This window comes from Centropristis striata, chromosome 17, assembly GCF_030273125.1.
Source record: "Centropristis striata isolate RG_2023a ecotype Rhode Island chromosome 17, C.striata_1.0, whole genome shotgun sequence".
Lineage (NCBI taxonomy): Eukaryota > Metazoa > Chordata > Actinopteri > Perciformes > Serranidae > Centropristis > Centropristis striata.
This window is the reverse complement of record NC_081533.1, coordinates 31,533,989-31,546,825: the sequence shown is the minus strand read 5'-3', so window position 1 is coordinate 31,546,825 and position 12,837 is coordinate 31,533,989. Positions and strand designations below refer to the sequence as shown.

The window sequence follows — 12,837 nt, the reverse complement described above, 5'->3', positions numbered from 1 at the left end:
GTTGGAGAGTCTGCACCCAGCTGGGTCATTGTCACAGGTGATGAGGGCAAAGATACGCTAAACCACTACAAAGATATGCAAACAACTAAACAACCATAAAGATTCATAGAACAACTACAAAGATACCCAAGACTTCAAAGATGCAAAACCACTACAGAACGACAAAGACAAGCAAAAAGCAGACATCATTAAAGGGTTAGTCCTATTCATGTTGTCATTATGCACCTCCCCATACACAAATCAATTAAATGAAATCAGATCAGTTGAAATTAAACTGTGTGTAATCCCAAAGTCAGACAGAATCTCTGTTCCACTTGAGCCTCTGCACATGAACTACAGCGTCAGAGAATACTGATGACGTATTATTCACCTTGTTGTGTTAATTTATTAAACATACAAATACAAAAACCACATATTTCCTGCTAACTGCTCTGCAGAAAGAACCACCACATTTATACACAAAGAGGAAGGAGGTGGGCTTTAGTTGGTGTCACTTGTAAACGCTCATGTGCTGATCTCAGATGACCAAGTTAAAACATGGGGGAAGCATCTTCACTGTGTCTGCTGGGTGAGTACGGGTCTATTTTAACAGCAAATGTATTCAGACGAGCTCAGACAGGAGATCATTAATGTTTTTTTGTTAGGGACTCCTGGGATCTTAAAAACCTTGTATGTGTCTTTAAATATTTATGATAATTTAATATCAATGCACTGTTTTCCTGTGCACGATGACCAGAGCTTTTTTCTGTTTTGACGTCTTGTAGCATGTGAAACCTTACAGTAAGCAGAGTTTTATTTCTTTTCAGTTCTCATCTCGTTGCTGATCTGCACAACAAACCAAGGTTAGTGAAGAAATGATAGTTTAGTGTTTCGGACAGTATTTGAGGAGTTTATAAAAACAATAAAACAGACAGCATAAAAATTTGAACAAGGCCTCATGGTATGATGGAAAAACTAGGTTTTACATACATACATTTAATACTGGAGGACAGGTAAGGAGCTAGTTGCTATAGTAGCAGGAGGATTATGGAGCAAAAATATAAATTGATACATCAATGAATCAAATATTTACAAATTAGACACATGTAGCCAGCTCCCAGGGTCCAGCTGTTCAGAGGTAATCTGAACAGCTGGACCACATCTGGAAGAAAACAAAAAAGATTAATCCATCGTCCTTAAGGATTTATCCACACTCGGGTCGCTGGAGCCGATCCCAGCTGACATTGGGTGAGAGGCGGATACACCCTGGACAGATCTCCAGACTATCACAGGGCTGACACATAGAGACAGACAACCACACTCTCATACACACTTACAGGCATTTTACAGTCAAGTAAGTAAGTAAGCATAAGTTGCATGTTTTTGGACTGTGGACTTTCTTACTTTCTCAATACCAGTTGTTCTTCCCAGAGCTGATAGCTGACATTTTTCTGTGTATTGGGGTTATCCTGCTTTGGTTATCTTGAAAACCAGGTAATCCAACCCGACTTTGCTTTGAAAAAAAGGCTCAAAATGGACAGATGTATTGGCTGATTCTGCAGGAACTCTTGTGTGATTAAGGTGCCACTTTCAGGGTTAAATTTGAAAACAGTTTGAAAAAAGTTTCTGTCATCTCACTGGAATACAGTCGAGGCTCAGCAGTGAACACTGACAGAAAGAAGAAAGAATATGATGAATCTTTCTGTCTCCTCCCTGCAGCCTCTCTGACTGTGAGTCCCAGCAGCTCTCAGATGTTTAAAGGACAGTCTGTCTCTCTGAGCTGTGAGGAGGACGACAGCTCTGCTGGATGGACTCTGAGGAGGAACACAACCACAGAAACCAGGACTCAGTGTGGAGCTGAGTGGGGACAATCAGCTGGTTCATCCTGTAACATCGGCTTCATTAAAACATGGGACAGTGGAGTTTACTGGTGTGAGTCCAGAGAGGGAGCAACCAGTAACACCATCAACATCACTGTCACTGGTAAGATCAGACTGTGGACTCAGTGTTGATGAAGCTGTGTGTAAACAGATGAAATGCTGCAGTTTGTCTCTGTGTTCAGGTGATCCAGTGATCCTGCAGAGTCCTGTCCTCCCTGTGATGGAGGGACATGATGTCACTCTGCGCTGTAAAACAAAGACGTCCTCCAACCTCACAGCTGATTTCTATAAAGATGGCTCCTTCATCAGGACTGAGCCTGAAGGTCACATGACCATCCGCCATGTTTCCAGGTCTGATGAAGGTCTCTACAAGTGTCACATCAGCAGTGTTGGAGAGTCTGAACCCAGCTGGGTCACTGTCACAGGTGAGGAGGGCAAAGATACACACAACTGCTACAAAGATGAACAAAACTACTACAAAGATACACAAAACTACTACAAATATACATAAAACTACTGCAAAGATATGCACAACTACCACAAAGATACACAAAACTACCCCAAAAGATACATACAACAGCTACAAAGATACACGCAACTACTACCTAGATACACAAAACTATTTTAAAAGGTACACAAAATAACTACATAGATACAGAAAACAACTATGAATATACTAAAAAGAACTAGAAAGATACCTAATCATCTACAAAGGTACACAAACAACGAAACAATTACAAAGGTACTCAAAACATCTTCTAAGATACACAAAACTAAAACAAAGAAACACAAAATACAAAGACACGCAAAACGACTACAAAACACACAAAAAAACTATAAAAATACATAGAACAACTACAAAGACACAAAATTACTACAACCATACACAACACTACTACAAAGATACACAAAAAAGCACAAAGATATGCAAAACAACTATAATGATACATAAAACTTCCACCAAGAGATGCAAAAGAGGTGTTAAATGATAAAAAACCAATCTAACTTTATTAAGCATGAAATGAATGTGTTGTTTGTTGGAAAACCTAAAAAATAAATACAAAAAGAGGAACAAACCACAAAGGAGCAACTTCAGTTTCTAAGTTTAATCAAATTTCTTATTACACATTATCCACTTACTTATATTTATGCTTTCTAATTTTTTATTGTTAATTTTTTAGGGAAAGTCCAAACTACAGCTGCTCCTACATCCACCTCTCCCTCTACAGCCCCCCCTCCCTCTGATCCTACCCCTCTGGACTCTTTTGTCCTTTGGTCTGCTGTTTCATCCTCCTGCGTTCTGGTTCTACTGGTTCTTCTGGTTCTTCTGGTTCTACTCATAAGACGACTCATCAAACGGAAACATAAAGGTTTGACAAAAAAATTAAAGACAAATTATGCTGAAGTTCATATAAAATACATTTCCCTGTGATATTTACACTTCCAGTAACATTTCAAGGTGCTGTGTTCAAATAAATACATTTTCTTTATTAAATTACAAACTTTTATGAGGATTCCCATGAGGTCATGTTGTTCAGGTCCATTTAGTGGACTCTGGAGCTTTTGATTGTATAACATGATCTTCAGCAGATGAAGTTCAAATCTAACTTTATCTTTTGTGATTAAAATCAACATTTCCAGCTGCTGAGGTGGAAGCTGGACATGATGACGCATACAGTGACGATCAACAGCCAATCAGACGGAGCGGAGGTAATGATGCATTTGTTGCTTTTCAGGGATTTTTATATCATTGTGAGGACCGATGTTAGTTTTAGACCTTTAGAGGACATTTTAGAAAAAGAGCATTTTTATAAAATGAGGAGATTTCATGATGCTTTTTATATAAAGTTAATCACACTGTAGCATGGTCTATTTTTGCATTGCATTTGCTTTGCATGTCAAAGTGGTTTTTGCACCTTGTGGTTAACAGAAGCTAACAGCTCTGTGGTCGTCCAGTTTCCTCTTTCTGATGAAAACACTTGAGCTGAACACAGACCTGCACCTCACTCTTATTAACAGAGACACAGTATGATTCACATCTCTATATTCAGTACAGAAAATAATCTAAAAATACAAAACCACCATTCGATTCAATTTTCAATCACAACTTTAAATTTTTTCCAGCACAGAATGCCAACATCAGACCATCAACTCCTGATCCGTCAACAGATTGTTGGTTTTATGCCCTCACCACTTATATACATGTTCAAATTCTTCTTCTTTATAAAGCTACAGAGCAGCAAGTGTGATGACCGTCACATTATTAAATGTAAAACACAAAAATACAAAAATACACAGAACTACAAAGACACAACAACTACAAACATGCAAAACAACTACAAAGACAGCTGTGTTGTGTCTCTATTGATTCATAATTTAAAATTGTGACACCCTTAATAAATAAGATTTGAGACGACTGGACTTTTCTTCTGCTGGCAGCTGAATCACGACAGGAGGTTAATGTTGAGTTTTAGCAAGTTTCTTTTCAGCCTGATAACTTTGAAACAGAGCAACACGTCAACAGACTGCACCTGTTCCTCTGCTGCCTATCTGTGTGTGTGTGTGTGTGTGTGTGTGTGTGTGTGCAAAGCCAGTGGAAAAACAACAATGATGAATATCAGTAGTATCTGCAGTAGGATCTCAGGTAATCTGCATACTTGTTGTATATCATGCAGGAATGTAAATGCATGTGTTTTATTTCCCAGAGAGGGAACCAGCTGCAGTCTACTCAGCTGTCAGAGGACAGGAGGACGTCAGTTATGGACAAATAGTCTTCAAAGACGTCAAATCCAACAGGAAGAGAGGTACAGCTGCTTTTTTTTGTCTCCACTGTGGATCAAAACCAGAAATATCTGCACCAGGTTCAGAACCACAACCTTTGGTTATAGCATGAGCTCTGCAAGTTTTATCGTCTGCTCTGTGTTTTTGTACATGACAGTTTAATAATAACAATAACATACTGTACACCTGATTACAAAGTAATTGTGAAATTGTCTAACACAGAATGAAATTATTTGCTAATCCTCTGTGAAAAATTGGTACGAAAGTTTACGTTACTAACCAAAAATAAGCTGAAAAATGTTATTATTTCTGTTGAAATCATGTCACCACTAATACATAAGCTGAATGACTACTGGACTTCCCGGCAGGAGGTTATTGGTGATGTTTATTTTCACACTAATAACTTTGAAACAGAGCAACAAGTCAACAGCTTGTACCTTACTTGTGTGTGTGTTTGCAAAGCCCCGCCCTCAGTGAAACATAGTGAGAGACTAAATGACTCACTGAGCTGCAACACATGTCCTTCACTTTTAAGAAAGAGATTCATTTTTAAGGATCCTGTTCGTTTACAGCAGGGGTGCAACGGGTCACAAAACTCGCAGATTGGATCACATCTTTGCTTCCGTTTATTTGGTCAAATTTAATAAACAAAAGTCAACTGAACTCAAGATGCCCATCCAATGTTTAAAAATTAAAGTTTATAAAAAAAATAATTAAAGTGCAATAAACATGGATAGTAAATACAAAAATATCCAATTTACATCATTTTAAAATACAGTAAAAAAGAAAGAAAGCAAAGGTGAACTTATATTCTAATCAGACAGATCAGGATGTCTGCTGTGGAGAACTCTACAGCAGGGCAGCATCTGGCCATCATGGCACTGTGACGTATTTACACGCGTTGGCCGACATGTTGTTGTAGCTAACAGGGAAGCCAAAGTGTTTCCATATATGGAATTTAAATGATGCCGGAGGCTTCAACAAATCTCCTCCTCCACTCGTCTCGATTCAACAGACAACTAAAACAGCAGAATCGCTCTTTTCTCTGTATTTTCACCCCAAATCTGCATCGAGATTTGCAGATTAATTACTTTAAAAAGTAACAGCGGCAGGAAAACTGTACATTTTTGCAATTGACAATGTATCACAAATAATCGTTGACCCGTTGCACAATTATTCTACAGCAGAATAAATACACCCGATAAGTGTGTTGTATGTGTGACTTGTTGGCGTGTTAATACTGCGGTCAGCAAAGTGTTAGAATGGAAATGTTGCACCTCTGTGTGAAGCTGCAGCCTGTGATGTGCAGCGATAAGTGATCTGCTTTCCATTACGTAGCGTTCTTCAATAATCTGCATACTTGTTGTATATCATGCAGGAATGTAAATGCATGTGTTTTATTTCCCAGAGAGGGAACCAGCTGCAGTCTACTCAGCTGTCAGAGGACAGGAGGACGTCAGTTATGGACAAATAGTCTTCAAAGACGTCAAATCCAACAGGAAGAGAGGTACAGCTGCTTTGTCTGTCTCCATCGTGGATCAAAACCAGAAATATCTGCACCAGGTTCAGAACCAGAATCTTTGGTTATGCAGCGAGTTAAATCGTCTGCTCTGTGTTTTTGTACATGACAGTTTAACAACAACAATAACAATAACAACATACTGTACAACTGATTACAAAGTAATTGTGACATTGTCTAACACAGAATGCAATAATTTACTAATCCTTTGTGAAAAATTGGTACGAAAGTTTACGCTTTACACATCTTTGCTTCTGTTTATTTGGTGAATTTAAACAAACAAAACTCAATTGAACTCAAGTAGTCTAGTCGTAATCCCCATAGGCCCAATAGTAAACCCAGAAATGTTGAGTACCCTAAAGTTTTATTGCAGAAATGTCATCTATAGGCCTAATGGATGGAATTTAACTTGGTTACTAAAAGTTGCACTTTTTTTTTGCAATTTGCATAATTTGCATAATAAGACAATAAAGTAAAGACACCACAGGTGAATAGGGTAAAAAATAATAATAATAGATATCACCATGAAACTTTCTCAGTTGATTACTTATGTTAAGAGGAGAAAAAAATGTATTGCATGTTTTTTTGTATTTTAATGTTTACATATGCAAATGAGGCCATACCTCATCAAATATGCACTCATTTGCATACAGACAAAATCAGATCGTTTGATAAAGTCATGCTCAAAATATTTTTTCCAACAGTAAACATGTATACTTGGGGGTCTGAGTTGAGTCTGAGTTGGTGAAAACCTTTGTGGAACCTGGTCAGGAGGCAGTGTTGACCTATGGACGGACGGATTAAGAAATGAAGTGCCCCATGCAAAATAACTATATACAGCATGCACACACACATATGAACTATATACAAGAACTATATACTACATGCAAAATAACTATATACAGCATGCACACATACACAAATGCACAATAACTATATACAGCAAAAAACAGACCTTTATACAGCATGCACACCGACACACACACACACACACACACACACACACACATACTGTAAAATAACTATATATAGTATGCAAACGCACACACACATATATTTAACAACAACCATACAATCCCAGTCAATAGCCTTCACCATCTTCATCATTTCTTTCCTCATTCCCTTCAGTCTCATCATCTTCTTGGTCTTTATTTGTATGTATTGTGAATGGGTTGCAGCAGCGGACCTCAGCCCTTCACACTTGCAGTAGTCAGTGCAACTGAGACTTGCAGCATGGCAGCTGCAGTTTCCTTTGCTGCAGGCCTTCAATGTGCTGCAGCTACAGCTGATGACATCAGGTAGATTTACTGGAGCCACTGCCTGGATGGCAAGAACGGCCATGACAGCCCCTTCATTAGCAACCTCCCACCCAAACTTTGTGATGTCTCTGGCCTCTGCAGGAGGCTCTCTGACCTGCAGCCTTCCACAACATGACCTGAAGATGAGCACGCAGTATGTGCAGCATCAGGTTGGCATCAGTTGGAGGAAACTTTTTCAGTTTAGGAGGCTTTTTGCTGCGACTGTAGATCAGGTAGTGAGGGATATTCATCCACTTGGCCTTCTTCTGCCCATACAGTGCGACAAAGAACTCCGTCCCAGTATCTTTTAGGTCACTATGAGTGGCATCAGATTCCCCAAGCACTGTATTGAGACCAGGAATGGTATTTCCTAGGAGTAAAGCCTCCTAAACTGAAACCCATTCACAATACATACAAATAAAGAGCAAGAAGATGATGAGACTGAAGGGAATGAGGAAAGAAATGATGAAGATGGTGAAGGCTATTGACTGAGATTGTGTGGTTGTTGTTAAATATATGTGTGTGCATTTGCATACTATATATAGTTATTTTACAGTATGCGTGTGCGCATGCTGTTTGCAGTTCTTGCATATAGTTATTGTATGTGTCTGTGTGCATGCTGTATAAAGTTCTGTCTTTTGCTCTATGTAGTTCTTGTGGGTTTGTGTGTATGTGCATGCTGTATATAGTTATTTTGCATGTAGTATATAATTCTTGTATATAGTTATTGTGCATTTGTGTACGTGTGCATGCTGGATATAGTTATTTTGCATATTGTATATAGTTCTTGTATGTAGTTCTTGTGTGTGTGTGTGTGCATGCTATATATAGTTATTTTGCATGTTGCATATAATTCTTGTATATAGTTATTGTGCATTTGTGTATGTGTGCATGCTGTTATATAGTTATTTTGCATGTAGTATCTAGTTCTTGTATACAGTTCTTGTGGGTTTGCGTGTGTGTGCGCATGCTGTATAAAGTTATTTTGCATATAGTATATAGTTCTTGTATATAGTTCATATGTGTGTGTGCATGCTGTATATAGTTATTTTGCATGGGGCACTTCATTTCTTAATCCGTCCATCCATAGGTCAACACTGCCTCTTGACCAGGTTCCACAAAGGTTTTCACCAACTCAGACTCAACTCAGACCCCCAAGTATACATGTTTACTCTTGGAAAAAATGTTTTGAGTATGACTTTATCAATCGATTTTGTCTGTATGCAAATGAGCGCATATTTAATGAGTTATGGCCTCATTTGCATATGTCAACATTAAAATACAAAAAACATGCAATACATTTTTTTCTCCTCTTAACATAAGTAATCAACTGAGAAAGTTTCATGGTGATATCTATTATTATTATTTTTTACCCTATTCACCTGTGGTGTCTTTATTTTATTGTCTTATTATGCTAATTATGCAAATTGCCCAAAGTGCAACTTTTAGCAACCAAGTTAAATTCCATCCATTAGGCCTATAGATGACATTTCTGCAATAAAACTTTAGGGTACTCAACATTTCTGGGTTCAAGAAATTACGACTAGACTAAAGATGCCCATCCAATGTTTAAAAATTAAAGTTTATTAAAAAAAAATTAAAGAGTAATAAAACATGGATAGTAAATACAAAAATATCCAATTTACATCATTTTAAAATACAGTAAAAAAAAAAGAAAGAAAGAAAGCAAAGGTGAACTTATATTCTAATCAGACAGATCAGGATGTCTGCTGTGGAGAACTCTACAGCAGCGCAGCATCTGGCCATCATGGCACTGTGACGTATTTACACGCGTTGGCCGACATGTTGTTGTAGCTAACAGGGAAGCCAAAGTGTTTCCATATATGGAATTTAAATGATGCACTCGTTTGGATTCAACATTCAACTAAAACAGCAGAATCGCTCTTTTCTCTGTATTTTCACCCCAAATCTGCATTGAGATTTACAGATTAATTACTTTAAAAAGTAACAGCGGCAGGAAAACTGTACATTTTTGCAATTGACAATGTATCACAAATAATCGTTGACCCGTTGCACAATTATTCTACAGTAGAATAAATACACCCGATAAGTGTGTTGTATGTGTGACTTGCTGGCGTGTTAATACTGCGGTCAGCAAAGTGTTAGAATGGAAATGTTGCACCTCTGTGTGAAGCTGCAGCCTGTGATGTGCAGCGATAAGTGATCTGCTTTCCATTACGTAGCGTTCTAAACCTACAAGAGAATAAGTGCAGCAGCACCTTCTTCAATAATCTGCATACTTGTTGTATATCATGCAGGAATGTAAATGCATGTGTTTTATTTCCCAGAGAGGGAACCAGCTGCAGTCTACTCAGCTGTCAGAGGACAGGAGGACGTCAGTTATGGACAAATAGTCTTCAAAGACGTCAAATCCAACAGGAAGAGAGGTACAGCTGCTTTGTCTGTCTCCATCATGGATCAAAACCAGAAATATCTGCACCAGGTTCTGAATTAACAATATTCCTGCCTTTATAAGATGTTCTGAGTCAGATGAGGTGATTAAAGACAGAATACACACGATGCATGTGATGTCATTGAGAGTGACATCCGTTAACAAGAATTTAAACAAACAGGGACATAAAACGTGTCCAAAAATAAAGTGTTTGCACTAACCAGATCCTGTTAAAAACATTAAATTCTGCTCCTCAGAGACACTGTGAAAACATGATTGATTCTGCTGAGACCAACGGTCACGTGACAAATATTCACTGAAAATCTGTTTACACAGAGCAGAGAGGAGAGGACAGGAGAGGCTGTTTACACAGAGCAGAGAGGAGAGGACAGGAGAGGCTGTTTACACAGAGCAGAGAGGAGAGGACAGGAGAGACTGTTTACACAGAGCAGAGAGGAGAGGACAGGAGAGGCTGTTTACACAGAGCAGAGAGGAGAGGACAGGAGAGGCTGTTTACACAGAGCAGAGAGGAGAGGACAGGAGAGACTGGAAACAGAACAAAACTTCAATATGTACAATATGTGGAGAAAACTGGTTTTGGTCATTTACATCGTTTTTTTGTATTTTTTGTCATGTTGTGTCTTCTTTTGGTAATTTCATCTTCTTTGTTTGGATTTTGTGTCTTTTTTGGTAATTTTGTGACTATTTTTGGTAATTTTGTGTCTTTCTTGGTAATTTTGTGTCTTTCTTGGTAATTTTATGTCGTCTTTTGGTAATTATTCATCTTTTTTGTCATTTTCTTTTTTGTCATTTTATTCAGTTTGACTGAATATCTGTTTACACAGAGCAGAGAGGAGAGGACAGGAGGGGCTAGAAACATGACTTGAAATACTTAAATATGTACAATTTGTGGAGAAAACTGGTTTTACTACATTCAGGACACTTGTGGGCACTTAGAAAAGAGCTGCAGGACTTATCGGTTTTATATTGATTTTATATATTGCAGTAAACAAGATGTTATTTTAAAAAACAAAGAATATAAACGTGCATTCAACCTTAAAGTAATGTTTGAGCTGAAATCCACAACTGACTGAATATAAACTGACCTTTAACACATTAGACTTTACTTTAAAACCACAGCAGAAACTTCCTCCTGTTGTTTCCACTGAACTGCGGTCTGACGCTGGTGAGGTTTCTCTGCAGTGTCGAGCAGAACGTGACGTGTTTCTCAGTTTTGTGTCCTGTGGCCAAAGATGTTAATCAGCCCTGGGGCCGTCCAGTTTCCTGTTTTCTGTTTTTAGAGAAATGCCCTCTGCTGATATTCTGCCTTGCTTTGTTCACATGCAACACATTAATAATCCCACAGCATCACTCTTCTCCTTCACATGTTGCAGTAAATAAACTGCACAGCACCTACCAGCTGTAGCACCTGTGGTAATGTTGGTCCTGTGCATCTGATTTCTCAGAGAGTGAACCGGCTGCAGTTTATTCAGCGGTGAGAAGAACAGAAGAAGTCAGTTACGGACAGATAGTCATCAGACCCAACAGGACCAGAGGTACAGTCAGCCCTGGAAGAATATTCAGATCCTTTACTGCAGTAAAAGTACTAATACCACACTGTGAAACTTCTCCACTGCAGAAAAAGTCCTGCAGTCAAAACTTACTGAAGTAAAAGTACAAAAGTAAAAGTAAAAGTACTCTTAATGCAGAATGGACCCACTCAGACTGTTTTATATATTCTGAATATATTATTGTCTTATTATTATTGATGAATTTACATAAGCAGCATTTTAATTTGACTCGACCTGAGTGCAGCTTTTGATAGCATGTGTCACACCACCCTCCTCAGGGGAGCAGTGATAAACACCTTCAATCATCCTGATCACAGCTCTTCATTCTGGGGTCTTAAAACATATTTCAATGTATTAAATGATGTTATATGTGCTCCGAACAGGGAAACTGGCTCTTTTCTTCTGCTGGAGGTCACTGATCTTTACATTTCTGTGTTTGTGTTCAGGGTTTCCAGAGGAGCCGGAGGTGGTCTACTCCTCGCTGACGTCCACCTGCACAGCTGCTCACCACTGAACCCAACAACACGCTTTATTTGTTTTATATTAAATATATATAAATCTATAAGTCCTGCAGCTCTGTGGAATCAGAACAACTCAAACATGTCTTTGTGCAGAATAACACAGTTAGAATGACAGAAATCAGAAAAAAAGTTTAATTTCTTTGATATATTATTATTTTTTAACTTCAACAAAATAGAATTTATTTAAAAAAAAGTCTTCCGAGTGACCTCAAGTGTCATGAATGTTGGAAAACATTTTTTTAACTGTATTGAATTATCTGAGGAGCAGAATTTAATGTTTTTAACAGGATCTGGTTAGTGCAAACGCTTTGCACAGGCAGAATAAAGAGATTCTGACACAAATAGCAACATTTTAACATTTTGGTCACTTTTGTCAGATATGATCTGTTCAAGGACCGTGGGAAAGTTCAGACTCTGACGATAATGTCTGTTTTTACAGTTTCTCTGTGAATGTTTGCAGCTTTCTTAAAGAAAACAATCCTGCAGCTCATATTTAGATCAGTGTTACAGTTAATAACTAACTTTCCTGTTAATTATAATGTATTTATGTGTCTGTGCAGGATGAATAGAGAGTGATGTCGCTGGTTGTTTCATCGTGTGGTTCTGTGGGTTTTTACTCGTCTGGCAGCTGAACATTTTCTTCTGGTTTGTTGTGGCTCACCGCTCAGAACAAACACACCGCAGACTGCAGACAGCTTTATATCAATGTACAGTTTATTCTGTGCATTTTTACAAGATATAAGCTCAAAACCGATAATGTAACTTTTTTTTTTTAATGACCCACACTGTAAAAAAACTCCTTCTCGTGTCTCTGGTCCTTGTTTTTTGTGCAAAGAAAAAAGGATAGAGTTTTTCTTGTTTTGTTTTTTCCATTA

At 38.1% G+C, this 12,837-nt stretch overlaps 1 protein-coding gene across 1 annotated transcript; it reads left to right on the top strand.

Moving 5' to 3' along the window:
- Positions 1–480: 480 nt before the first annotated feature.
- Positions 481–12,096, top strand: LOC131989280 (low affinity immunoglobulin gamma Fc region receptor II-like). The gene is made up of 9 exons (XM_059354471.1): positions 481–568; positions 807–842; positions 1,699–1,962; positions 2,042–2,284; positions 3,041–3,229; positions 3,501–3,569; positions 4,565–4,663; positions 11,337–11,426; positions 11,888–12,096. The coding sequence occupies exons 1-9, from the start codon at positions 538–540 to the stop codon at positions 11,953–11,955; spliced, it is 1,089 nt and encodes a 362-aa protein (XP_059210454.1). The 5' UTR covers positions 481–537; the 3' UTR covers positions 11,956–12,096.
- Positions 12,097–12,837: the final 741 nt, after the last annotated feature.

What these genes read in the sequence shown, in the direction of transcription:
- LOC131989280 (XM_059354471.1), top strand. Translation starts at nt 538, where the DNA reads ATGGGGGAAGCATCTTCACTGTGTCTGCTGG. An exon ending in CATCAAACGGAAACATAAAG is followed by an intron (nt 3,230 to 3,500) that starts GTTTGACAAAAA and finishes CAACATTTCCAG; the next exon opens with CTGCTGAGGTGGAAGCTGGA. An exon ending in CAGACCCAACAGGACCAGAG is followed by an intron (nt 11,427 to 11,887) that starts GTACAGTCAGCC and finishes GTTTGTGTTCAG; the next exon opens with GGTTTCCAGAGGAGCCGGAG.